Source organism: Macrotis lagotis, chromosome 4 (genome assembly GCF_037893015.1).
Source record: "Macrotis lagotis isolate mMagLag1 chromosome 4, bilby.v1.9.chrom.fasta, whole genome shotgun sequence".
Taxonomy (NCBI): Eukaryota; Metazoa; Chordata; class Mammalia; order Peramelemorphia; family Peramelidae; genus Macrotis; species Macrotis lagotis.
Window position 1 is genome coordinate 78,144,658 of NC_133661.1, and position 27,879 is coordinate 78,172,536.

At 39.2% G+C, this 27,879-nt stretch overlaps 1 protein-coding gene across 3 annotated transcripts in view; it reads left to right on the forward strand.

The window, feature by feature from the left end:
- SLIT1 (slit guidance ligand 1) overlaps nt 1-27,879 on the forward strand; it is a 241,870-nt gene that overhangs the window by 156,670 nt on the left and 57,321 nt on the right. For all 3 annotated transcript variants that reach the window (XM_074233238.1, XM_074233240.1, XM_074233239.1), the window contains exons 5-13: nt 8,790-8,861; nt 9,632-9,703; nt 12,851-12,922; nt 13,463-13,626; nt 17,404-17,551; nt 19,949-20,020; nt 21,211-21,282; nt 22,013-22,084; nt 23,087-23,230. In XM_074233238.1, the coding sequence (XP_074089339.1) occupies nt 8,790-8,861; nt 9,632-9,703; nt 12,851-12,922; nt 13,463-13,626; nt 17,404-17,551; nt 19,949-20,020; nt 21,211-21,282; nt 22,013-22,084; nt 23,087-23,230 (888 nt within the window). The remainder of the gene's footprint in view (nt 1-8,789; nt 8,862-9,631; nt 9,704-12,850; nt 12,923-13,462; nt 13,627-17,403; nt 17,552-19,948; nt 20,021-21,210; nt 21,283-22,012; nt 22,085-23,086; nt 23,231-27,879) is intronic.

Here is a 27,879-nt window from a genome sequence, read left to right on the forward strand (position 1 = left end):
GAGGCTAGGTGGCACAGTGGATAAAGCACCAGCATTGTGGTCAGTAGTACCTGGGTTCAAATCTGGTCTCAGACACTTAATAATTACCTAGCTGTGTGGCCTTGGGCAAGCCACTTAACCCCATTTGCCTTGCAAAAAAAACCTAAAAAAAAGAAGAATCAGAACAAAAGGGAGAAAAAATCCATAAATTATTTTTAAAAAATTTAAATTAAAAATAGTTAGCTTTGGTCTGCATTCAGACTCCATTATTCCCTCTTTGGATGTGGATGTTATTAATTCATCACAAGTCCGTTAGAATTGTCTATTGATTATTGTTCTTCTGAGATAAGCAAGTCAATCATAGTTAATAATCACATAATGTTGCTGTTAATGTGTACAAGGTTCTTCTTGTTCTGTTTGCTTCACCCTTTATCAATTCATGCAAGTCTTTCTAGGATTTTCTGAAGTCCCACCCCTCATGATTTCTTACAGAATGATAGTATTCCATCATATTCATATACCACAATTTGTTCAGTTGATGGGCATCCCCTCAATTTTCAGTTCTTTGTCACTCCCAAAAAAACTGCTCTAAAATTTTTTGTACTTGTGGGTTTTTTTGACCTCTTGTGATATCTTTGGGATGCAGACCCAGTTAGGGGTATTGCTGGATCAAAGGGTGTGCACAGTTTTATTGGGAGGCCAAATATTTTAAGAAGCAAAGGTGAAGAAGGTGTGCATTCTAGGTATGCCAGAATAGTAAGAGATGGAATAATGGATTTGGAGAATAGCAAATAGGACACTCAGGGCTCTACTTGACTGGAATGTCAAGGATGTGAAGGAGAATAATGTGTAGTGAGTCAGGAAAGATATGTTGGAGCCAGACTGAAGTGTTTGTACTGTCAAACTGTATTTTAACCTAGAGGCAATAAGGAGTCACCAGATATTCTTTAGAATAGTCAAACAGGTACTTAGGAAGATTGTTTTGGCAGCTGTCTGGAGGATGGATTGTACAGAAGGGAAAGAATGGAATTAGAGACTAATTAGGAGACAGTAAGGAGTGGAAGGAGTCTGAACTGGGATGGTTACTGTGTAGTTGCAAGGTGAGAAGAACAAATGTAGGAGGTGCCGTAGAGATAGAACTAACAGGAACTGATGGAGAAGGAAGACTCAGGATTCTTGAGAATGCAAACTTGGGTGACAGGAATGATGGTGGTGCTGTCAACCAACCAAAATCAACCTACCAACTGGTCAACTAGTCCATCAATTTCTCTACTCTTTACTAACTCGATTCTATTGTTAAGGTGCCTTTTGGGGACTAGATCTATTCAGACAAATGTATATTTATATCTGTATAAATATATACACGTATATAGCCCTTATGTAGTTCTCTCTGTGTATTATACACACACACACACACACACACACACACACACACACACACACATCTTTCATCAAATTTAATGCTGCTGTTGTGACTCGCACCCACTCCCTTTTTAATTAAGTCATTATAACTGAAATCAATGTCATAAGGTTTGAAATTCTTGTAGCTTCCAAAGCTTTGGGTAAGTATTATCAATTTATGTCTCTACTCTAAAATAAAGGATCAGTTTAGCCAGATGTTGTGGAATTCCTGATACTAAAGATGATGTATCACTTGAGTTTGGAGAGTCTAGCTGCAACTGGGGAGAATGCAGCACCAATATGGTGAGCTACTGGGAATAGGAGGGAGCCAGGATGCCTAGGGAGGAGTAAAGTGGCCAAGGTCAGAAATGGAGCAGCTCAAAGCTTCCATGCCAATCCTCACTGAGATCAGACCCTATTCCAGCTGATGGGATATAAGGAGACCCCATCTTGAAAAGAAAATCTGTTTAAATTGATAAAAAGCTCTTTATAGTGGAAAGTTCAAGAGACAAAGGGAGGCCCTGTGTTCAAGAGTCTGATAATTAAGATTTTAAAAATATATTCTGTTTAATGTTATAATTATATGTTATAGACTCCAATATGGAGTCACTTCTGCTAAGTGGTCCTATTGCTATTGCCCATGTTCTGACCCATTCTGACCCAGGGACAAGTTGTTAATGATCAAAGTTTCTGATTGGGTGAGTGTCTTGGATGATTGCACAGATCTTTGAGTTCTTCCCATTACCTCTCTCTCTCTGAGATAGTCAATTCAAAACCTCACCCAAATTTTACTACAAATAAATTTCCCCCACCTGAACCTGAAAGTGATTAGTGACCCTGAGATTCCCACCACTACATCTAATTCTTTCTTTGTTTTGGTTTTTGCAATGGGGTTAAGTGACTTGCCCAAGGTCATACAACTCAGTAATTATTGTCTGAGGTTGGATTTGAACTCAGGTCCTCCTGACTCCAGGCTCTATCCACTGTACCACCTAGCTGCCCCCGCTACATCTAATTCTAATTATGAATGTTCCCTCCTACATCTGGCATCTTTCCCCCATTTTCAACCAAGTCCATTTTTAAGGTATAAAACTTTCCTGCTTAGAGCCCCACCCCCCACTACGAGTGTGTACTCCCATGGAAATCTTTGCCACTGTTCACATTTCCTTCCCCCTTGATCTGGGTGAGTTTCTTTGCAGACTTTTGTCAGTCTCTATTAATATATAGTGTATATATATGCTTTTTTTTTGCAAGGCAAATGGGGTTAAGTGGCTTGCCCAAGGCCACACAGCTAGGTAATTATTAAGTGTCTGAGACCGAATTTGAACCCAGGTCCTCCTGACTCCAGGGCCAGTGCTTTATCCACTGTGCCACCTAGCTGCCCCTGTATGTATGCTTTTTTAAAGAAAGATTTTATTTATTTTGAGTTTTACAAATTTTCCATGTATATGCTTTTGATCCTGCCTGCATACTGCTCCAAATACAAAACTCTTGTTTGTACTAGATTCCTAAGTATTAATTTCCTAGAGTAGAATCTCTGAATTCATGTCTAAATTCAAATAAAGCAAAGAATCATGTGTGTTTGAAGATGAAAAAAAATTGTCGAAACTGGCAAACAAAACTTTGCCTCAATAAAAAGAAAATAATCAGAATTGCTGAAGAAAACTTGAGTCTCCTTAGGGATAGTGGTGGTGCCAAAACTCATGGTAAATTCCATGGCACTGCTGGTTTCAGAGCAGAGTATTAGTGACCCCTTGTTGGGTGTCTTGTAGAAAGGATTCTCATAGTCCCCTGGACCTTCTAAGATTCTATTATTCTTAGTTTGTAAAGTCTGAGCAGAGATGAGAAGAAAGTTAGGGATGGAAATCCACCCATAGTTTTAGGTCAAGACCCAAGAACAAAGGGTTGGATACTATGGAAGTCTACAGATACTGATTTCTAAATTCCAAGATTCTCAGGGACTTTAAAATCCCAGGACTTGATGTTTTTTTTGCCTTCGACAGTCTGGTACACCTGCTGTGGTTTCTTTTATTTCCAGTGTCAAGATTATAATTTAGCATTCAACTTTGTTTTCCAATTTATAGTGTACTCACAGAAAGAGCAATTGGGGTGAACCTAGCTAAGACATTGCCTACACATTGGCATTCAAGGGCACATGCTTATTTTTACATTTATTCTAGGAGTCTCATGAACTTGGAATCTTTTGACTTTGGCAGTAGCATAGCTTAGCAAACTGAACCCAATTGCTGACATTTTCACACATCTATCTTTGAAAATAGAACCATAAGCTTATTGAATTAAAATATTCCTTGGGAGAATATCAGCTCAAAGACAAGCATGTGAAGCAGTGTTTGTCAAAATGAGAATTAGTTCAATCTTATAGAACTTTATTGTAACATGAGACTACACACTAGAGTAAAGCATAAATTCAGGAATAAATAATCAGAAAGCTGACACAAAGGCTAGAATTCATGAGAAGAAATACACACAAGCATATGGGAGATGGGAGAGAGAAGCAGAGACTGCAACTTCTAAGCATATTGGACGGAACAATACAGATAATGTTTCCAGTCTCTGTGCAGAGGGGTGCCTTGAAACCCTTGGAGAAATGGTATTAAAGCAGTTAAAACTCCTCTTCAAATCAAAAAGAGAGAACTACTCAGTCAAGTGAACACAACATAAAATCAATGAAGAATTATGAAGTGTCAGTTGCAAAGAGAAAGTATGGCAAGAACATATATAGTCATTGCCCTTTCACTTTTCCCATTTCTGGGAGGAGAAAAGATGAGGCGAGAAGGGGTAGTTAGGAAAGAAGTCTGGATATAAATGTCCAAATTATGAAATATTCGATCCTCAATTTAATACATGTCCATACTGAATGCATCCAATAACCCACCACAAATCTAAAAACCTAGAGGCTGTGTCCATGTAACAAGCCAGCAATAAAAGTTTAAGTTCCAAATAATGAAGCAATAGATCCAGTAAGAATCTTTAAAACACCCAATCTCCTTCCCATTTAAATTTGTACTCAATCCATAACTAACAAAAATTTGATTGTGATAACTTGCCAAATTTTTCATTTTTGTGAAAGATTTAGCATCTTTTCATAGACATTGGAATGTCTAATGTAGGAATGTCTATATTCATACTAATCTACATGATATATAATCTAATGTTAAAATTTCTCTCTCCATGTCAGCCAAACCTGAGGAGATAAAACAGCAATCACCTTTTAACTTTCAGTTTTATGATCACTTTTCTTTTGGTCTATACCTGAGTCTACATTTCCAGGTGCCTGCTTTTCCTGAAAATTTTTTTTTACCACAGTAAATTGGAATTGCTTATTCCAATACCTTCTCTCCTTAGAATTAGAGACCAGACCAAGAAATCATTGCCTTCTTTCTCCACAAAATTTTTTTCTGTTCTTCCCTGGGACTATTTTGGCTTCAGTGTCTTCCCTTTTTGCCTCCCTCATTCTCCTCCTCTTACCTGGACCACATCTGACTCTATTGCAAACGAATTTAGACCACTATTATATCCTAGGTGAGTAAAATATTCAACCTTCAGAAAAAAGGTGTTTATACCCCCTTGGGGCTACATGGGCAAGCGATGACATAGTCATTGTTGTTATTCCTCCCCACCCAAGCTGTGAGTTTGGGCTTAAAACTTTATAACTGTTTCAAGATGAAATCATCTAAGCTGGTAGAGCTGTGGATTGGTCTAAACATTCTGGAGAATGATCCGGAGCTATGCTCAAAGGGCAGTAAAAGGGCATACACTTTGATCCAGCAATACCTTCCCCACTAGTCTGCATCCCAAAGAGATGGCACCTATACGTACAATAGTATTTGCAGTAGCTCTTTTGTGGCGTCAAAGAACTGGAAATCGAGGAGACGTTTATCAATTGGAGAATGACTGAACAAGTTGTAACATATGATTGTGATGGAGTACTATTGTGCTGTGGGAAATGATGAAGGGGGTGGTTTCAGACAAAAATTAAGCAAAGTGAAGTGAGAAGAACCAGGAGATCATTGTGCACAGTAACAACAATGTTGTAATGATGATCAGCTGTGAAAGACTTGGCTATATTAATCAATGCAATTATCCAAGACTCAAAAATATGCTATCCACCTCCAGATAGAGAGTTGATGAGCTCTGAGTGCAAATTGAAATGTTATTTTCTCACTTTATTTTTCTTGCTTTTTGGAAAATATGGCAATATGTAAATATTTTGCATGATTTCACATGTATAATTGATATCATATTGCTTGCCTTCTCAATGGGAGGAGGAAGGGTGGGAGGAGGAGAGAGAATTTGGAAATCAAAATTTAAAAAGAAAAGAATGTTAAAAATAAATAATAAACAAAATTAACAAATGACAAAGATGAAATCATCATTGACTGGCCGAGTATAGGCATCTTTGAAAAGGGGGGAGGCATGAGTTCAGGTGAAGTGATGCTTACCTTTTCTGTCATCATAAAGTCAATAACTAATTAGTTGATGTCTGGGAAACAGAAACTTAAACAGAAAAGCAGAATTCAAGATATGTAGTATCTTTCCCATAAAAAATGACTAGAAAAGACACAGAATCTGGGTCTTTCAATAACACAGCTGCTTTTTTTTTTGCAAGGCAATGGGGTTAAGTGGCTTGCCCAAGGCCACACAGCTAGGTCATTATTAAGTGTCTGATGTCAAATTTGAACTCAGGTCCTCCTGACTCCAGGGCCAGTGCTCTATCCACTTCACCACCTAGTCATCCCAGTAACGTGAATTTCTTTAAGAATGTAATAGATAAGTTATGCAATAAATAGGTAACCTTGCATTTACTGTCAATGGTACTGTGCCTGCCGTTGCATAAGCAAGAAAATAAAAAAGTTACAATGCCTTCCCTAATCAAACTTTATAGCATTAATTAATCTAGCCTAGTTGTTTTAATAAGAGTGAACTAAGGTAGGCAACTCATCACCCTGACTGTGCCTTTGGTGATTAATCTTGATGGTGTAAAGAATTGAGCTTTATTTTATCCATCACTGATTTGCTCTCAGTAGATGGTCAGTTTGACATGAATTATGCTATATTGATTCAGTGACACAATCTAATTTGTATATATTTTGTATAATAGTGCTCTCTCTCTCTCTCTCTCTCTCTCTCCTCTCTCTCTCTCCTCTCTTCTATAAAGCTCAAAGAGGAATTAACTTTCTTGAGAATAAGGATTCTTCATTTTCTGTTATGTCCCTAGAACCTAGCATAAATAGATAATCACTTTTAATAATATATATTATCAATATTGATGTCAGCATCTATATCAGGGTAAGGTATTGCTATGTTGTTAAGGTATTTACTCTTTTTCTCTCCATACTTAATAAACTATTTCTGTAATTATTTTTATATTAACAGCATTTAAACTTAAAAGATGTTACTTTTAATTAATTTGTCAATCATTGATGTCCACTATCTAGGGTTGTGTTATACTAATTCAGTGATATGCTGTACATGAGCAAAATGTACATCAAGGATCAAAGAATCATAGAATAATTAAAAACTCAGATATGTCACAGACCTTGGAGAACATCTAGTCCAACCCATAACACAACAAATGGATTCAGAGGAAAGATCACCTACTAATTCTAATCACACCTGTAATAGTAATAAGACACTAGCTGACATTGGTGAAGAGCTATAACAGTTCACATCTATGTACTGAATGTGGATAGTATTAATATGAAGTAATATGTTTCTCAGTGAACATAAACGGTAGAACTTTTTTGTAGGCAGAAGGGTGGAGTGGCTATAATGTTTTAATTTGGGGTCAGGAAGATCTGGGTTCAAATACCTTCTCTAACACTACTTCAGTAGCCATGAGAAGTCCCTTCATCTTTTGGAGGCCAGTTTCCTCATCTGTAAAATGAAGGAATTGGTTTCAATGACCTCTAAGGTTTCTTCCAGCCTTAAATCGATGATCCTATAAACTTGCTAAGTCAGTGGTAATGGACACCTGTGGTCAATTCATCTCTCTATGTCATCTATCAAGGGAGGTTGAAACAACCTCAAGGTACCTCTAAGGGTTATCATTAACTGATAAAGAGTGAAATGAGCAGAACCAGGAAAATAATTTATACAATGTATAGCCAGTACACAAAATACAGTTTATACAATAAGAACACCATCAAAAGGACAATCAACTTGGAAAGACTTGGGAACTCCCAGCAACACTTATTAATCACAATTCCTTAAGACTTCATGATGAAACTTGCTCTCCATCTCCAGATGGAAAAGTAATAGTCTCAGAGTGCAGATCCTCCTCCCCCTTCTTTTTTTGAACCTGGCTAATTCAGGAATTTGTTTTACATGATCATATGCCTTTTTAATGGGCTTTGTTCTTCTTCCCTTGCAATGAATGTGAGAGGAGGAGGAGGAAGGAGAAAATGTGGAACTGAAAATAAAATTGAATCAAAGGAAAAGAAAAAATAGAGAGAATTTCTGTTAGGTGTTATCCTTGATGTTTCATCATACAGAGATCCACAGTATTTCATAATGCAGCATAGATGTAATAGATGATAGAATGAGGAAGGGAGAGGCAGATGGGGTGGTTCCATGAGTGATAATCATTCTCTCAGAGGCAAGATCTAGAGAAGGGAACCAGGTTAGTGTCACAGGAGTCACTGGATTCCTTCTGGTGCAAATGGCCTGTTAGGGTTTTTAGAGTAACATTAATTAATGGCAAAGTAATTAAATCCCTGATTAGCTATGCCCTCCAAACCACAGGGCAGACTTCATGGGAATTACTTTGCAGTAGCTAAGTATAATTATTAAGCAATCAGGAGGGATGGATAATGACATCCCGGGCACAGGGTATTCTAGACCAGCTGGTGCAGATACTACCCTGTCTGTTTGGGGGTTAAGTTGTGTATATCCTTTGAGAGAATGTGATAGTGTGGGGAGAAGGGGGGAAGGTAGAAGGTCTTAACAACATCCCCCACTTGATTTTGGTCAGACAAAGAAGTCAAATATCTTGGCAAGTTTAGGGTCCTTCCCTTCTTCCTCTCTTTGAATCCTCAAGAAAATGAAAAGCTGATTTCTTACCAGCAGAACTGGAGTTGTTTTTTCCTGAAAATTTAAGGGAGTGGGCTGGGATTTTCTCTGTCAAACTAGAGTTCCTGGTAAGACTTTAGATGAAACCAGGTATCTTCATTATGCATTTGCTAGGTTGATGATTTCTTATGAACCGAAAGACTCTACCGGGGAGCAAAGGGAGTGAACAAGGGAGGGTCTTTTCCCAAGAGAGCAGGCATGTGATATTCTCAGCCATGAAGCACTACTTCTATCCTCTCTTTTTGACTGTCATGAGAAGTATTTGAAGAAATCTTTTTTCTGATCATTTTCTCTCTCCCTCTTTTTCATTTCCACAGGGATCTGAGTGAGAATGCCATCCAGGCCATCCCCAGGAAAGCATTCCGTGGAGCTACTGACCTAAAAAACCTGTGAGTTGCAACTTAAATAAGTTTGAAGAGCTGGGAAATGATAGGTCTGGTTTTCTTCTCTTTTCCCAAAGCCTTCTGAGTTCCCAGGGGGTATCATTTAGACTTCCCTGGTGGATCATTCTTGAAGAGAGTAACCTGGAGTCAAAATATGCCTTTTAAAAGTGTGCAAATAAAGGAAAGCACTTTGTAAATCCTAAAAGTTCAAAAGAAATAAGGTTTGTTTAATTTTTTAGTTTTCTTCTATTTAAGAAAGTAGAAACTATGTAATACTTTTTTTTGGCAAGGCAGTAGAGTTAGGTTGACTTGTCCAAGGTCCCACAGTTAGTAAGTATCAAGTGTCTGAGGCTGGATTTGAACTCGGTCCTCTTGACTCCAGGGGCAATGTTTTATCCACTTGTGCCACCTAGCTGGCCCCTTTGTAACACATTTTTAAAAATTTAAATAAATGGTTTAAATTTTTAAAAAGTGTGCAAATATTAAAAAATGTGTAATAGAGCTCTCATGGCCAAAAGTTTCTTCATTTAGAGAAAAAGTATAGCACACTAATGAAGACCAGTGGGTTTTGGGAAACGTGATGAATATCATTGAACAAAAGCTCCTGGCAGGGTGGGGTAAAGGATAATAAGTCCTCCACATAATTCCAGTATTGATTCCTTACCTTACCAGTTCTGCTTGAAACATCCTATCCTATGCCAGTCTCCCTCTCCTTTCTGTGACTAGATTCCCTTAAGGGGCTATGTGCTTGTTTCTCTTCTTCCCTTGCTCTACAGACAGCTGGATAAGAACCAGATAAGCTGCATTGAGGAGGGGGCCTTCCGAGCTCTACGGGGCCTAGAGGTGCTGTAAGTATTGCCAGGACTCATCAAACAAGGATAAAGGGAAGGAGAGAGACTTTGTTCTAACCTCATTAATTGCCTCTGATAGATTAGACCTATTTTTCTGCCTTTTCAAAGTACTTTGTGTTTACGGAGTTTGACCACTATTTTAACACACTCGGGGTTGGTCAATTTGCAGTGACATTTATGGCTTGTCTGACATTACATAGCAAAGATTCTATTGGAATGATGACTTCCAGTTTTCTTCTCTGTTCCTTAAACCTGTTAATTAAGCAGGCTAACTTTGAAAGAAAACAAAGATGCTGTTCTTTTTCTATGACATTCTATCTGCTCCTCCTCCTCCTCACCTCTGCTTCATAGAATCCCTGGTTTCCTTCAAGACAGTTCAGGTTTTACCTCCTACATGAGACTTTTGCTGAACCCCCAATGTTAAACTCTCCCCTCTTAAAATTTCTTTGTCCTATTTTGAATTTTTGCATTTACTTATCTATATATGTTTTGTGCTCCCTAGTAGAATGTAAGCTCTTTGAAGGCAGGGCCTCTGAGTGTCATTTTTGTCTTTTGATTCCTAGCACTTGGAATAGATCCTCACACATAATAAATTCTTAATATGTGTTTGTTGAATTGAATAAAATTGAAAGAAAACCTTAAAAAATTTATCTAGGGATAAATGTTCCTTGGGAAAATAAACTGATCAGAGCCTTACTTCTTGCCCTGTTCTTCAGGCCATCTCAGTCATAACTTCAGGTGCAGAGATGATTTCTTGAACTATGCATCTTCCTTCACCTTCTTCATGTGTTTCAAGGTGTTTTCACTGAGAGGAAACTCTCATAGACTCTTATACAGAATGTTTCAATGATCCTAAAGAAGACAAGCTTTAATGCTAAATAGTGGGGTCACCCTACATTTCTACCAGCCTCCTCCTAAAGTACACCAGATCTCTTCCATTCCATTTTATCTGACCAATCTTTTTTCTTAAGTTCATTGATTTAAACCAGAAAGGATCTTAGAGGGTATATGTAGCTCAATATCTCACTTTGACATCTGGAATCCTCCTAGACCCTTTTTGAAGATGGTGAGGAAAAAATCCACCTTATCATTTCCTGGCTTGCTGATATGAATTTCATGATATCCAGAAACTTTTCATTTGCAAGATAAAATCAACTCATCCCTCCTCAGCACCCCTCTTCCCAGGCCCATCCTCTCTTTTGATTGGAGAGGGTGGAGATTGAACATCAGAGATTCTCCCTAATCTTCTACCTTTTAAGGAGGAAACAAAGAATCTCCTTTATCATTTCCTACCCTCTTGATTTTTTGAATTTCATAATCTCCATTCTGCAGGATTAAATCAACTCTCACCTCCTCAGCTGCCCTCTGTCCCTGGTGTCCTGCTCTCCCTCTGATTGAAGAAGATGGAAAGTGGATATTGGAGTCCTCCTCCCTAATCCTCTACTATTTAAAGAGGATACTTGGGGAATTTATCTCATCATTTCCTACCCTGGAATTTCATGGTCTCCCCAGAAGCTCATTATTTTGCAGATGAAATCAACTCGGGGCAGCTAGGTGGCACAGTAGATAGAGAGCGCTGGCCCTGGAGTCAGGAGGACTGAGTTCAAATCAGTACCCAGCTGTGTGACCTTAGGGAAGTCACTTAACCCTATTGCCTTGCAAAACAAAAACAAAAACAAACAAACAAAAAGATGAAACCAACTCTAAAACTCATACCTTCTCTGTAATCCCTACCCTTGGAGTCCTTCCCTCCCTCTGGTTGAGAGGGTGGGGACTGGATATCTGGGAGCAACTTTCAGACCTTCTGTTTGAGAATGACAATCAAGGAATTTATCTCATCATTTACCTCTTGCTGACCTCCTGGGTTTTCAGATCTCCAGAAACTTATCATTTTACAAGACGGAATCAACTATAAACTCACACAGCCTCGGACTCCAGGCTCCATGCTATCCCCATGCTGAGTAACCTGCCCTCTCCCACCCACTTGTCATCTTCTTTTCACATGTTGGCTTCCTCTATTAGACTGGGAGCTCCTTGAGGACAGGGACTCTCTTCTAGTTTTCAGTCCCCAAATTCAGCACAAGATGGGGTGCCTAACACCTAGCAGGCCCCTAATAAATGCTTATTGTTTGCTGACACATGAGGAAACTGAGGCCTAGAGTGGACTTGCCCATGATCCCAGCTAGGTCAAAAGTAAAGTTTGAAGCCAGTTCTTTCTGATACCAAGTCTGTTGTGCTACCCATTGTACTATATTGTCTCCGTGTTCCCCAGAAGGAATTCTCTAGTCTGCTGAATCCCTAGATGGTGCTTGTACCGTGCTTTCTCCAGATGTCCTTCTTCCTCCCTCCTTTAAGGCTGGTTCAGGTCCCACTGCCTCTTCCATCCCTCCATGATCTCTCCCTCCTGTGATCCCCCATATTGTTGTGAACCTCTTCAGGCCTCATTGGTTTCTCTTCAAAAGTGAAGAGTTTTGGACTTGGAACCTGGAAGACCTAGGTTCAGATCTTAACTTCAACACTAGCTATATGACCCTGGGTGAGTCATTTCACTTCTGGGGCTCAGCTTCTTTACCTGTGAAAATGAAGGTAGTGCTTGTAGCATATACAGGATTGTTATCAGGATCAACTAGAATAATAGATATAAAATGCTTCAATAAACATGAATTAAATGCCTATTATGTACCAGACTCTTAATAAATATAAAGATTTCATCCTCACAACAGCCTTGTGAATCTTAATATCCTCATTTAGCAGCTGAGGAAACTGAGAGACAGAGGTTAAGTGACTTGCCCAGAGTCACATAGTAAATGTCGGAGGCTGGACTTGAGTTCAGATCACCTTGATCCCAAACCTAAAGCTCTATCCACTCTTCTACCTAGCTGCCTCATTTGGGTTTTTCACACTCCTTGAAGAAGGGACTGTGACCAATGTTTCCCCCATATTCTAGCCCCTAAAATACCTAACACTGTGCTGAGCAGCTGGCAGGTGCTAGGTAGTTAGTGGTGCTTTGGTAGAATGGATGAATGGACAAAGTACTAGTCCGGATGCTTTCACATCACCAGAGCAGATGACCAGATTCCCCTCGCGTGACCGTTCCCCATTGGCCGTTTGCTGAATGAATGATGCTGGTTTTCTTGTGCATAGGACACTGAATAACAACAACATCACCACCATTCCCGTCTCCAGCTTCAACCACATGCCCAAGCTCCGGACTTTGTGAGTATGCTCTGGGAGCAGAATAGAGATATTGCAATCAGCCAATTCAAGCACAATCGACTTTCGATCATCTACTAAGGAGTCAGATGGATAGAAAAACTACGAACGCTCCCTGGGGGTAGAGTTCTTAGGTCTTGCCCCATAGCTTTTGTATTTCCCTCAGCATCTAGCACAGTTCTGGTCTGTGTGAATAACTTGGTGATTGATTGGTAAAACTGGGGGGAGGGAGAGGGAGGGAGGACAATGGATAATTTAAAATTTCTTTTTAATTGCTTTTTCCTTTGAGATATGGAGGATAATATTTGGTTTCAAATTTTCTTTCCTAATTGCTCTTTGTCTCAGATAACTGAAATGACTCTATATTTGTTGAGAGTGAAACAATTTCTAAGTGGCCTGGGGATCCTAGATTTAAAGATGGAAGGGTCCTTAAAGGTCAGCTAGTTCAACAGATATGGCTTGGGGGAGAGAAATGGTTTGGGGGAAATGGATAGGAGGGCCCCACTAGAATTATAACTTTCCAGTTTTTACATTTGCTTCCAGCCGTTTACACTCCAATCACCTTTTCTGTGATTGCCACCTGGCTTGGCTCTCTCAGTGGCTGAGGCAACGTCCCACCATCGGACTCTTTACACAATGCTCAGGACCTGCCTCTCTGAGAAGTCTCAATGTGGCTGAGGTCCAGAAGAGTGAGTTCAGCTGCTCAGGTGAGAAGGACCAGTTTTCCCCTAGACCCTGCTTCCCCTAACTCTCCCCCACCATATGATTCTTCCTCTCATAAGATACAGAGAGAAAAAGAAACATGCATTTCTCTGGTCTAATCTTGTCTTTCCCATGCTGTGTATTTTAGAAGCATTGTATAATAATCACCAGAGATATAGATATCACTGTTCTCTTTCTATTTCTATCACTGTACCTATTTTATATGGATCACCATATCTATTTCTATACAGATTTGTACCAAAAGTTTCAATGCAACAGGAAAATAAAAGTTTTGCTGATGTGCTATTTCTAACTTCCACTCTGTTTTTGGAAGGAGGTAGTTGTGTCCAGATTTAACCGAACCCATCTTTTCAAAAGAAGGGATTTCAGAGGATCAGCCTCAACATCTTAGTAGTTTGACTTGATTAGGTGGATGTGATTATTTACGTATATATCTTCTATCAGATTGTAAACTCTTAAAGCTTCTAAAGCTGTATCAATCATGTCATTTCACCCCTAGTACTTTGCACATAGTAGGTACTTAATAAATGTTAGCAGAATTGAATCATTAGCTATAACCTGGTGCCATTATCAGGGTAGAAGTAGGGCAGTGGGTCCTGGATAGTCTATCAGTGTGCTTAGAAGTCTGATTTGACAGATTCTCTCTTGAGGACCCTGAAGCTGCCGACTGCCCCCTTTTCACCATTCCAGGTCGGTTGTTGGCTGCTCACATGCACCAGCTAGACCTATCACAACATCTTTGCTCATTCCCTGACATATTGTTATGGGTTTATCATATGTACTGTTGCCCCAAAGTATTTCTGATTAGCTGTTGTGACATGCTATTCTTATAGGAACTTTTTTTATTTTAAAATTTTCTTTAATTTTTTTCCAATTGCATACAAAAAGAGTTTTCATCATTCATTTTGAATAAGATTTTGAGTTCCATGTTTTTCTACCTCCCTCTGTTCTCTCCCTGCTCCTCTGACAATGAATAATGTGATATAGGTTATACCTCATCTCACTTGGTTTTTTCACCTGTCAAAATGGTAAGTATGACCACATGATCTAAAATGGTATTGTAGAAAGTGTTCAGGATTGGGAGATTAGAAAACCTGAGTTCAAATTTCATCTTTGCTTCCTATTTGCCCAACAAGTTGACTTCTCTGAGTGTTGGTTTCTTCATCTTTAAAATGAGAGCATTGCACTAGATGACTCCCATGAACCCTTCATGCTTTTAATCTGTGATTTTCCGATCCCTTCCAGCTCTAAGTTCTATTAATCTCATACATAAAAAGAGAAGATCACATTTCTGTTACCCATCTCACAGGGCTGCTCTGGGAGTCAAATGAGATAATGTGCCTCAAGCACTTTGTAAATTGTAAAGCCTAAGCTAGCACCAACTATTTAGTTCTATGTATTATCTTGTCTCCTCAGTTCTTAACAAAATAATCTTATACATGTACAATCATGTTAAACATTTTCATATTAGTCATGTTGTGAAAGAAGAATCAGGACAAAAAGGAAAAGTCATGAGAAAGGAAAAAAACAGAGCAAATTTTGAAAAAGTGAAAAACTAAGCTTTGGTCTGCATTCAGAGTCCATGGTTCTTTCTTTGGATGAGGATGGCATTTTCCATCACAAGTCTTTTAGACTTGCCCTTGATCACTGAATTACCAAGAGGAGCCAAGTCCATCAGAGTTGATCATCACATAATGTTGCTATTAATGTTACAATGAGGAATTGTTTTTCTTACAAAAGGTGATATCAAATCATAGTTTTCCAGGGAGAATTTTGTTTTGAGAACAAAAATGATTTCATTTTTGTTTTTCTATCTGTAACTCTCAAGCAGAGTGCCTGGAAAATATTAGGTATTTAATAAATGCTTGTGGATCATTTGATGAGTTGTCTCATATCTCTCTCTCATATCTCACCAGAGCCAACCAGCCCTAGTCATGTTTCACATTCTAACCTCATAGATTTCCTGTCATCTGTCCTGCATGTAGAACCTTCTTTATCACTCATCCCTCCTCTTTCCAGGTCTGATGCAGCAGTCAGATCAATGCTGCCACTGCACACCCAGATCTACTTTCAAATCATTAATCCTGTTACAGAGACAAAAAAGACTTTAGAGATTGTCTAGTCAGGGGTTCTTAGCAGCTGGAGGCACCCAGGGACCCATTATAATTTTATTTTTTTTAATTTTTTTTGCAAGGCAATGGGGTTAAGTGACTTGGCCAAGGTCACATAGTTAAGTAAATATTAAGTGTCTGAGATTGGATTTGAACTCAGGTCCTCCTGACTCCAAGGCTGGTGCTGTACCACCTAATTGCCCCAGGAATCATATTTTTTAAATAAAAGAACTAAAATATAGAGGGTTACAAAGGGAACTGATTAGAGTGTACAGGAGCAGCATATAGTAAGAGACGTGAAGATGAGAAAAAGTGAGTGCTATTGCTAGTAGTTTACAACTTGTTATGTAGGTTTGTAGCAGTTTTGAATCAAAAGATATTCTGGATGCCTGAAATTTGATATGGGGTATATGACTACATACAAGTCCCTGGGAGACTATATTTTATTAACCAAGTCACCGTACAAGGTCTTCTCTTGGCTTCCAGCTCCCAGGAAGACAGCAAGGGGACCATATGTATATATTTCTCTTACCCCCTGCTCATCTCCCTGCTTGGTAACTCCCCACTGACTGGGGGAAGAGGTTGGTCTTCCATGGTTGAGTTCATGATGATAAATTCTTCTTAAGATAGCCAAGGTTGCAACTCTTATATACTTCCTATCTGCTAACCTAGCTTAGCAACCTGAGGGGTGGTTAGAGAGCCCCAAATCTAGCAAGAGAGTTTAGAGCTGAGATCTCTTCTGAACTCATCTCATCCCTCTAATCCTCAGATTTTTTTCACCTGTCAACTTGGAAGTTATGATCACATGATCTAGAATGATACTGTGGAAAATGTTCAGGATTGGGGAAACTAGAGGACCTGAGTTCAAATTTTATCCTTACTTCCTATTTGTCCAACAAGTTGACTTCTTGAGTATTGGTTTCCTCATCTTTAAAATGAGAGCATTTCACTAGGTGACTTCCAAGATCCCTTTCATGCTTTTAATCTGTGCTTTTCTAATCCCTCCCAGCTTGCATATTCCTTCTAGCTCTTAAATTCTACTAACCTCAAATGTCATAGGAGTTGTAACAGGATATTTCTATTACCCATCTCACAGGGCTGCTCTGGGAATCAAATGAGATAATGCGCATCAAGCACTTTGTGAATTGTAAAGCCTATACTTGCATAAGCTATTTATTTCTATTTATTATCATGTCTCATCAATTTATTATCATGACCTCCAGTTCTTAAGACATATAGGAATCCTGCACTCCCACCTCTCTCTTCTAATCATAGATACTGATTTTGGATCAGGAGGACCCCAAACAAGGATAGATAGATTTTATAAATATTTTCTCATTTGATCCCCACAACCCTGAGTGGTTGGTGCTATTAATATTCCCTTTTTACAGTTGAGGCAGACAGTTTAAGAGGCTTGCTCAGGAAGTATCTGAGGCTGGATTTGTACTCAATAATGATAACGTATTCTAAATCAGTGGTAACTTGTTATCATGGGATTATGTTACCCATTTCTTGTTCTGTATTGCACAGAGGAAGAGATGTTTTAATAGTAAATCAAAATAAACCAGCCTCTGTGCATGGACCATTTCCTACCTCCAAGTAGTTGCACATCTTTTGTCCCTTAGCCACTGTTTTTACTACTCTCTGTAGGCCAAGGAGAGGCTACCCGGGCCCCTGTCTGTACCCTGTCCTCAGGCTCCTGTCCACCTATGTGCGCCTGCAGCAATGGGATTGTAGACTGTCGTGGCAAAGGACTCACCGCCATCCCAGCCAATCTACCTGAGACCATGACAGAGATGTGAGTAGTGGGGAAGAATGTCCAGGGATGGGGGGTGGGCTGTGGCCAGGCTTGGCTCAGGTCCTCTCTCTTCAGATTATCTGGGATTTGTATATGGTCTGTCTCCCCTGCTTAGGTGAATTGGGGAAGACTAGAGCACTGTAGGTCTCAGGGCCCATTGCCAAGACTGGATATTGGGGGCTGAAAGAGGACTTGAGAGGTTCTAAGAAAGTTTCTTGTTCTGAGCACTTGGCAAAGAACCAAGATTGCTAAGTTCCATTTCTAGTATGTTAATAGAATCAGGAGCAAATAAATGTTTGCTTTAAGGTTTCTTAATCTCCAAATGAATAACTTTAGAAAATAAAAATATCCAGATAGAAATAAAAGAGAAACTTTGAGATATCCTTGGAAAGGAGAGTTTAGTAATGTGGCATAATGGCTCAGAGGCGGGCTGTCCTGGACACAAGTCCTATCAGTGTGACTGAGTAACTCACTTAAGCTCCTAATGTTCCAGGAAATTCTATAAAGTGGCTTTTTTGACCTTGTCAGTTCTTTATATTTAAAAAAAATCATAGATCTGAAAACACACACATACACACAGAATCAACTTCATGGGTGGTTGTGAGGTTCAAATGAGATAAAGGATATAAAAAGCTTTGTAAACTTTGAGGGCCAAATAATTATGAGTAGTTATTAGTTTCTGCAAGGATGATAGCTTTCTTAGCAGAAGAACTGGCTGATGGTAGAGGCTCAGGACAAATCTATCCCATAATGGTTTCCAAATGGGAGCTCAGCACAGGTCATTCTGTGCTGCCAGTTCAAATTAGGATAATAAAAGTTGTCATAAAAATACTTAATTTCTGGGCTGGATCTTTTGGAATTGTTCTATCTCACCCTTCATTTCACAGAAGAGGACACTGAAGCCCAGATAAAGGAGTGATTGCAAGGTCACTCAACTAATTAAATTAGAACTTGGATCTATTCCCCACCTCCCCCCACCCTGCCCCAGCTAGGGGATCTCCTCAATACAGGACTCCATCTCCCAAGCAATGATGGCTACTTCTAGTCGCCATCCTTAACCCTGCCAGTTCTGGACTATGAAGCTCCTGCTGACTGAGGAAAGGAGGAGAGAGGCAACCTGGCATAGTGGGCAGCGAGTTGGTGTCCTTGGAGTCAGTCTTGTCTCTGACATGCACTGGCTGCCATTTAGCCTTTGGGGGTCCTTGGCATCTAAGATTTGAACTTTCGAGTATGGATCTGAATTAGTAGAGGTAGCTTCTCACTGGGAGCTTCCTTCATTGAAGAAGTCACAGACCTGCTTCTGCCCTCCAAATGAAAAGAAATTCACTCTGAATTAGGGAAGATGTAGCTTATGCAATTTGTTACCTCCTTTAACCCAGCAGATAGACAATTGATTAGATGGAGGGAAGATGCAGGGCATGGGGTCTTGGGAAGTATCAGAGAGAGAAAAGTCAGAGGGTATGCTCAGTTTAAGCCTTGATATCTCGTATGAAGTTTTCATTTTACAGGGTACCCAAGACCAGTCCTGGCAAAGACCTGTCATCAGCCGTGGCCCCCCTTCAAGCAGGACCCATTCAGCTATTTCTTGGAGTCTATTAGAATTAGTCTATTTTATCCTTTCTAGGGAGGATATAGGCTAACCTGCTGCTAGATCATCCTTCCAAATTCCTAGCCTTACTTGGGGAAGAGGAAGCATCAGGGGCAAAGGGGCATGGCTAGAGGTCTCGACTTGGAGACTAAAAGATTCGGATTTAAATCCTAGCTCAGATATTTAATATGATGTTACCTTGTGAGCCTCAGTTTCTGCAACCGTGAAAAGAAAGGGTTGGACTGGAGAGCCTCTGAGGTCTCTGAGCTCTCTAGATGTAGGATCCCGATTCCATGAAGGCAGGAGCTGCCTCTTGCCTGGGTTTCTGAAGCCCCAGCTTCCAGACACTGACCCTGGGGTCGTTGAGAGCTTAGGGCTGAAAGGTGGTGGACAAGAGAGGGAATGTTATTACATTTTCTCATTTAGAAACTTTTCAACTCAACCAGAAATGCCTTCTGGCCTCAACAAGGCTTTTCTTTTTGATAACATATGCAACTTTAATTAGTTGTAAGTTGAAGCAATAACAGCCCTCCTCCCCACTGCTTCCCTAGAGGATTTCGATGGGGACTTTGGCCTTTGGGCCAACAATTCACTGGAAGTCATCAGCCTCTTCCTTTTGGATAAGTACAGCTTATCATGCTGGGTGGATTCCCCAGGTGGGTAAAGATGATGCCAAGGCTGCTGGAAGAAGCTGCCTTCTGGCAAGGAATTAATTGGTAGCTGAGGTTCTCATAGGTACTCAGCTCAAGGGTTTCCTGTAAACTATGGAATCAAGTCCTTAATTTTCCTATTTGTTTTTCTCTCTGCAGCCGTCTGGAGCTCAATGGCATCAAATCAATCCCCCCCGGAGCCTTCTCTCCCTACAGAAAGTTGAGGAGAATGTAAGTATATTCAGCTAACTAGTATACTTCTGGACCTGCTTAAGACTCACCCTGTGACTTCTGTATTTACCTAGGGTGTTAGGCAGGTGAAGAGGAAGGGCTACGGAATCTGAAAGTGAGCACAAATCTGTCCATCTGGCTTTATAATTGTATTTCCACTGCAGCACACTTCTTCCTTTTTGTATAATTGTGTAATTTTATTTCTCTCCCACCTCTGTCTTCACTGCAGTGTTTGGGACTGAGCCCACTGACTCTCAATGGACAGATCTTTTCTCTGATCCTGGAAAATGGCAGGTCAGGACTTAGGGCTAAAGAAAGCATAGAGAATATTGTGATGGGGATAGACAAAGAATAAAAAAGACTGTAGTGAGAGCCAGTGCTTTATAGAAGAAAATGACCTTGACTCAGAATCAAAAGTTTAGGTCCCAGTTCAGATACTTACTCACTGTATGTATGTATGACTGTAGGAAAGCTGCTTAACCTCCCTGGGACTCGATTTCTACATCTTGAAGATGAGGGAATTCAATTAAATAGCTTATAAGAGTTCTTTCAGCTCTAGAAGTCCATGAGGTTTCTGGATTCTCTTCTTAGCAGTGTTACTTATTCATGACAAGTCAATGCTTTAAACTTAAGAAAGAAGTGTGCTGGGGGCAGCTAGGTGGCACAGTGGATAGAGCATAGATGCTGGAATCAGGATGACCGGAGTTCAAATTCAGCTTCAGACACTTAATAATTGCCTGGCTGTGTGACCTTGGGCAAGTCACCTAACCCATTGCCTTAAATAAATAATTTTTTTTTAAAAAGGAAGAAGTGTGCTGCAGTGGAAATAACATCTAGTGTCAGAGGATCTGGTTTTGGATTCCATTTCTGCCATTTACTACCTATGTGACACTCAACCTTCTCTGGATTTCAGGGGCCTCTGTAAAAGGAGCTGATTGAATTAGATGACCTCCAAAACTATTCTGACCCATATGCCAGGATTCTGTGGTCCTTACTTTGTCTTTCCTCATCAATAAAAGAGGAAAGACCACATCTACCCCATTTTATATCTAATAAACTATTTATGAGATGAAATGATAAAACAAAACTAAAGTACATTTACTTTCTTAAAAGGGAATTACCTAGGAAGTGGAAAATTTGGTTGTGATTGATGAAGTTGATGAATTCTCTCCCTTTTCTTTGGTTTCCAGTGACCTGAGCAACAACCAGATCTCTGAGATTGCCCCTGATGCATTCCAGGGTCTTCGATCCTTAAATTCTCTGTGAGTAATACTGAACTCTTAGCACTGTGCCCAGCACCAACTGGGGGCTCCTAAATGGGACCAGCCCCTGGAGTCTCATCTAGAACCCAGGGCACAGGTGGAGAAGGTGTTAAAGATAAAACAGGGCCAGGTTTGCCAGGGACAGAGTAGAGGTAAGAGGCTCCAGGTCTGATGACAGTGAATTCAACAGTTAAGAAGAATTTCTGGCAGAGGCTCTGAACCCCATGCAGATCTCTGAGAACTGTGATACACTTTTAAATTTAATTCACATTATTAACACTTTCTTCATTATGCCTTAATTCTGGAGATCAATAAACTAAACTCCTTATCTGTAGTGTTTGCTGATTTCTGATGTTTATGCCAAATCAGTTCTCCTTAAGGTGATACAGACCCAGTCCAGTCCCCATGTAGCTCACTGGAGAACTGAGTCCATTTGTTGGGAGTGTGATAAAGAAGGAGCAACATTAAGAATACTGCTTTGGAATAGTGGAAATTTGCCTCTCCTGCATTGAAGAGGTTTTTCTCTTAATTCATATAGATTATCATTAAGAGGTACATACCTTCAAAATCCAATGGTTTGCTATCAATGATCCTTAGCGAGAATAGAGCTGTGGTTTTCCCTTACTCTTTCAGAACTCTGAGTCCATGTTCCTAATATAGAAGTAAATAGAGAGATCCAGGTGAGGAGAGCTTATCCATCTAACTTTCTCTTTCTGCTTCTTCTCCCCAGTGTTCTTTATGGAAATAAGATCACAGACCTGCCCAGGGGAGTGTTTGGAGGTCTCTACACCCTGCAGCTACTGTAAGGATCATCACCTTATGCATACTCATGTGGACCTGTCCCAGAGGGAAGGGGAGGGGACCTCTTTGGGCACATGATAAAACTTGAAGAAAATGTTCCCAGGACTAACTTCATGCTCCTAAGCATTTTTAGTTAAAATGTGGAGAAAGATGGAAGAGATTTCATTTTTCTATTTTATCCCAATTAAGTTAGCATATCATCAACCCATCAGGATGACAAGAGACCATGGAGTCCCCATAGACAGTTCAGTGCTCTATGTATAAGGAGTTGGAGATAGAATTTGGAAACAGGCAAAAAGCAGACTCAGAGTTAATCAATGGATGCCAGGAAAATGAAGATGAAATCAGGCTTCTTTATATAGCTATGTCTGGGAGTAGGCATATGCATATCTTATAATGTTATCTTATGACTTAGTTAAATCCCAGTGACTATGTGGGAATATACTCATGGATCTTCCCCGGGGCTTAGGCAGGTTCTTGACCCCAGTTTCCTTTCTTCGGTTATTCAAGTTGCCATATTGGGAATATGGAAATTCCCATTGAATGCTTGAGTACAACAATTTTCAGTGATTTTCAATTCATCCATCCATTTTTTTCATTCATTTAGTGTCTGTGCTGGGAACTGGGGATACTGAGATAAAAAAGAAATACCCCCATCTCCCCTTGGGGAGAGAAAAAGAGGCTCAAAGAAGGAATATGAACACAAATAAATACAAACAATTTCTGGAAGGTGGAGAGCATACTAACAACTGGTAGGATCAGGATAAATTTTGGTGGGCCAATATATCATGGACACACTTCTTGTAATTACATTATGATTTAAATTCCAATAACTTCACAATTGAGAGGCAAACACCTTCTTCATAATGCACAGGAAGATAATAACTTTGTGCCCTCTTTGTAGGCAGTGAAATTCTAGACTATTCCAAGCTTTACATCCCAGCAAGTACATTGTAGCCTTTATTTCTTGCTTTTCCTGCTACTTCTCTTTTTCATTCCATAGCCTTCTCAATGCCAACAAGATCAACTGTATTCGGGCTGATGCCTTCCAAGATCTCCAGAACCTATCCCTGCTCTCACTATATGACAACAAGATCCAGAGCCTGGCCAAAGGGACCTTCACCTCTCTCCGAGCCATCCAGACCCTGTGAGTGGCCCCAACTTTTCCCATTAGCCTCCAAAGCCAGAAAAATGCATGAAGAAGGGAAGAATTGGGGTGACTTCTTGGTTCCAGTTCGGTTTCTAATATTTGTGTCTTCCTGGTTGAAGGAACGATTTCTACCTATTCATTTGTACCTGTTCATGAAGGAATGAGCCACCTGTATGACTGGTTGATTATTGATGGTCTCTAGTTGGAGAAGAATTAAGCCTACCTTTCTGTGTCTCCTAGTTCCTGTGATGCTATCAAGTGCTGAGCAATGCATAGATTTTATGGAGCTTGTTTAATTGAGAAATGTGATAGACAATTCAGCAAAAATTTTTAGGATTCTCCTGTGTTCAGGACACAGTTGCTGGGAATGCAAAGATTAAAAATCATACATTTCTTGTCTTTCTGAGGGTATACCATCGCTGTGTATCTGCCATCCATCTTTTCTTTGTCAAGTCATATCTGCACAACATGCTGTGTCTGAAAGTCTTGAACTAAAGGCTGGATGATAATTTGTTGGGGATGTTTAGAGGGGTTGAACTCCAGAGTCCCATCTAGCTTTGAAATTCTGTGATTCTGTGAAACAAATCCACTTAAAGCAGAGATTCTTATTCTGAGGTTCACAAGGTACCCAAGAATCCATGGAGAGATTTTAGGTGGTCTGTGATGGGAAAATATGAGAGATTTTCCATATGTCGGCACTGAGTGGGGAGGTCCTGAGTCCTCTCTCTGTAGTGGCTTAAAACACATTTCTCTCACTCATACATCACCAGACAAGAAAGAGGAAACCCTTGACTGGACAGTGCCCTGCAAAACTGGTTCTTTGTTATATGAGTAAGCTTTTTGGGAGGGGTAGGGAGTGAGATGGGTTGAAAGAAATTTACTGCAATAACAACAAAAGATAATATTTTTTTTCATTTATGTACTCCTGGTTCTGGCTTAGCATCCAACAAAATACTCCTCTTCCTCATCTTGTAAACTTATTAAAAATAATTTTGTACATGCTCAAGTTCACATGGAGGTTGCGTTAAGCAAAGCATATTTCATATGTTCATAAGCAGTGGGCTTTCCTTGGCCAGTCCCAGGTACTCCCCTCTCCTGCCTCATATATTAGTCAAATGCTTTCAGGAAACCAGCAAATAAGAAATTCAGTGCTATCTCATATTTACTGTAATAATAAATTGTGTGACCAATGAAGATATGGTTTGTTGTGGAAAGCTTTCTGTGAAATCTTGCCTCTTTTCTTCTCATATTTTCATCAAGGATATATCCTTGACATGTGTCTAGTCTGTTCTCTTAAAATTTTTTATAAACACAAGAAAGTTGGCATATGGTCTGATGTCTTCTTGGTCATCTTTTTTGGATGATGATAGTAACTGTGATCTTTTCCATATTTTAAAATGTTTTGAAAATCGTTCTCTGGATGCTTTTAAAATTGTGTCACCTCCAATATAGATTTCTTCTTTATGTGTTTGATGGTGTTTGGCTGCTCTTCCCAACTTGTCTTTTTTTTAAATACCATTTTCATGTCATATTTCATTCTTCATGTAGCACAGTAGGTACTTAGATATTCAGAATCCAAATGAGATAATTCTCCCATCATTGGGGATGAGGATTGGTCCCAACAGAAATACTAACACATCTGTTCTATTTCTTATCAGTTTTTGGTACTACATCAAATATCAGCTACAGATGCCTTTGGTTGGTTGTTGTCATTCGTTATTAATAACACTAAGTTGGGGTCAAGGTGCAACATATCAGTCTGTGACTACTCAGATCAATATGAGATTAGGAGACTTTATCATGGGTTAGGCACAATTGGTTCATATGAACATTTGGAGTGGAGGTGTCTCTAAATTTGTGCATCTCATGTTTCTTTTGAGCTACTGCAGCTTTGTAACACCTTCTTTGATGCAGGCACGCCATATGGGGTAGGCCCATGCCAGTGTCTCCCATGTCTCACAATCTAAGATTGTGCTTTTAGAATGATTCTGACTTCATTTATTTGTTTAAGGTTCCTTATTTATTTATTTTTACTAATTTATTTTACTAACTTATTTTTCAACTAAAATTTAATGAATTAATGGAAGCTTTTATTTTCAGTTCCAAATTTGCTCCCTATTTCTAGGTTCTCCCTGACCCATTGATAAGGCAAACAATACAAGACCCATTATTTAAGTAAAGTCATAGAAAACATATTTCCATATTAGCCTTGTTTCATGCTGAGTTTTATCCAAACTCATTTTCCCTTCTATTGCTTGTACTGTTTTATGGACTGCTACTGATATGATCTTCTGTAATCCTTTTCTGAAATATTTTACATAGGAACTTGTGTTCCAAACTAGTGTCACCTCCGGCTGCCATGTCTTCTATGTAGCAAGAGGATCAAGGCCTTCTGATTAGACAGTTTCTGGGCTCATTTGGCCTTATCTTTGTGCCAGCTGTCTTACATTGGTCACACTTGTCTAAGAAATGATCCTAGTCAGAGTCAACGTCTTTACTTTTTCTTCATTTGGCAGAAGAAAGCACTTTGCAAATGTTAAAGCATTATACAAATTATATGTTATTCTTATTTCTCCCTTTTTTTGTCAACAGTTTATTTAAACAGGTTGGACTGGAGACTGTCCCCTATGGCTAGAATGCACTGCTTCCCCACCTTTGTCCCCTAGAATCCCCAGTTTCCTTTAAATCTCACCTCAAACACCCTTTTCTGAGATATTTCTTGATTCCTTCACATGATTTATATAAACTTATGTATGTGCATACTGTCTTCTCAGATTCCAAGTTTCTTGAGGGCAGCAATTGTTTAATTATTATTGGATTTTTTTTTATCTCCAGAGCCTAGAATAGTGTTTAGCACATAGCTGGCACTTAATAAATACCTGTTAATGATTGATTGCATGTACTACAAGTACATGTAACTTCCATTTTTAAAAAATCTTTATTCTTCTAATTTGGTTCTGATTTTGCCTTTTTCACCAACCAGTTAATGGTTTATCACAGATAGATAGATAAATCTTTTATATCTATTAAGGTCTAACTAATTTTTTGCTATGTTTGTCATACCCTTCATACTTTCTTCTTAAAGTAAGTATTCATGACATACAGGTATGAGATTTCTGAATAATCTTCCAACCTTTGCCCAATTTATTTATTTTTTTTTATTATCTTGCCTTGTACCCATTTTCACAATGAAGTCACTGAGTATTGAAGCATGTGTTGACTTGATTTGGAGGACTTGTCATTTTTAATGGAATTTCTTAACTTATTTTTACAATAAATGCTGGTTCATAAACTACAGTTCTATACATGGTAGCCTATGTGCCTATGCTCATGGTTAGCATTGATGTCTCATGACCAAGTATTCCATGAATAGTGTTTCTCGTCTTTGGATGCTCAATGAAACTTCATAAGCTCTTCTTTTTAATCTCTTTGAGAAGAACCTTAAGCTATCTTTCCATTCTGCTCTAACTTCCTAATAATGTTTAGTTTAATCGATGCCAACAGTGTCATTAGGGAGTTGGTTCAGTTGTTGGTAACTGGCTTAAGATTTCACATTTAGAATCTCAGCAGTTTAATTTTCAAAGATGCCTTAAAAATTGTTCTATGCATTATCTGCCTCTTTTTTGCTGATTTACCATGGTCTCTGAAGAAATAGGAGTGCAATATGCCTTTTTTCTTTATTTCAAGGCTCATCATGGCAGAAGAATTTATCACTTTGTGGCCAATCCACTAGTTATTAATTTCTTGCTCCTTAGGCAGGCTAGTCTTCTGTCCCCAAACACAAGATTTCACCAGGATCATACACTGAACCTTTTTTATCCTAGAATAGAACTTTTGAGGAAAAATCTCTCTAGCTATCACATATCTAAAAACTCTTTTAATTATTGTATATTTGATGAAGTATATGCAGATTAAAACTAGTTTTAAAAAATTACAAACACCTGGAGCCATCTTCTTTACTAAGTCTCTTTAAGAACCATTGCTTTGCTTAAACCTGTGGGATTCTCAGAACTAAGAAAATTCAACTCAAATTGACTTTCCCTTAACTTGAAGACACCCAGTCAGCTCTGGTGTGTTGATGGACTGAAAGTCCTCCTTTCAAGGTATCCCTAATGGCCCCAGTGAAAGAAACTTGTCTAGAACAGCTTTTCTATCTATACAGGCAAAACCTGCATTTGGCTTTACCTTAAGTCTGATTGGCTATTTGCTGCCTTTGCCTTGCATAATTAGGAACAAAGAAGATAATTCCAAGGATCTATCATTTTAAAGATTCCAGTAACTTAGTATTTTAGCCTTTAAGAATTGCTGTAGCCAAAAAAAAAAAGTTATCTACTCCCTTCCAAGTACATTTTTGAATTTAGCTAGGTTAGTTCTTGACTAGGAGACATAGAGAGTCTATTAGACCTCTCTGTAGGACCTGTCAGAGCTAACTGCTAGTATAAATTTTGAGAAATGAAGGTCATTTCAATTTCATGAAGAGGCATGAAAATCATACATGAGTGGAGGTTTTCAAAGAAGAGAAGAAATGTTTTCTCCATATAATCCTTCTTGTGCTAAGCTTTCTGCCCTTTGAAGCTAGGTCTTGCATGAAATGGTTATTTGCATGTGGTATTTAAGGTTATCCATTAACCATTCTATTTAATCAC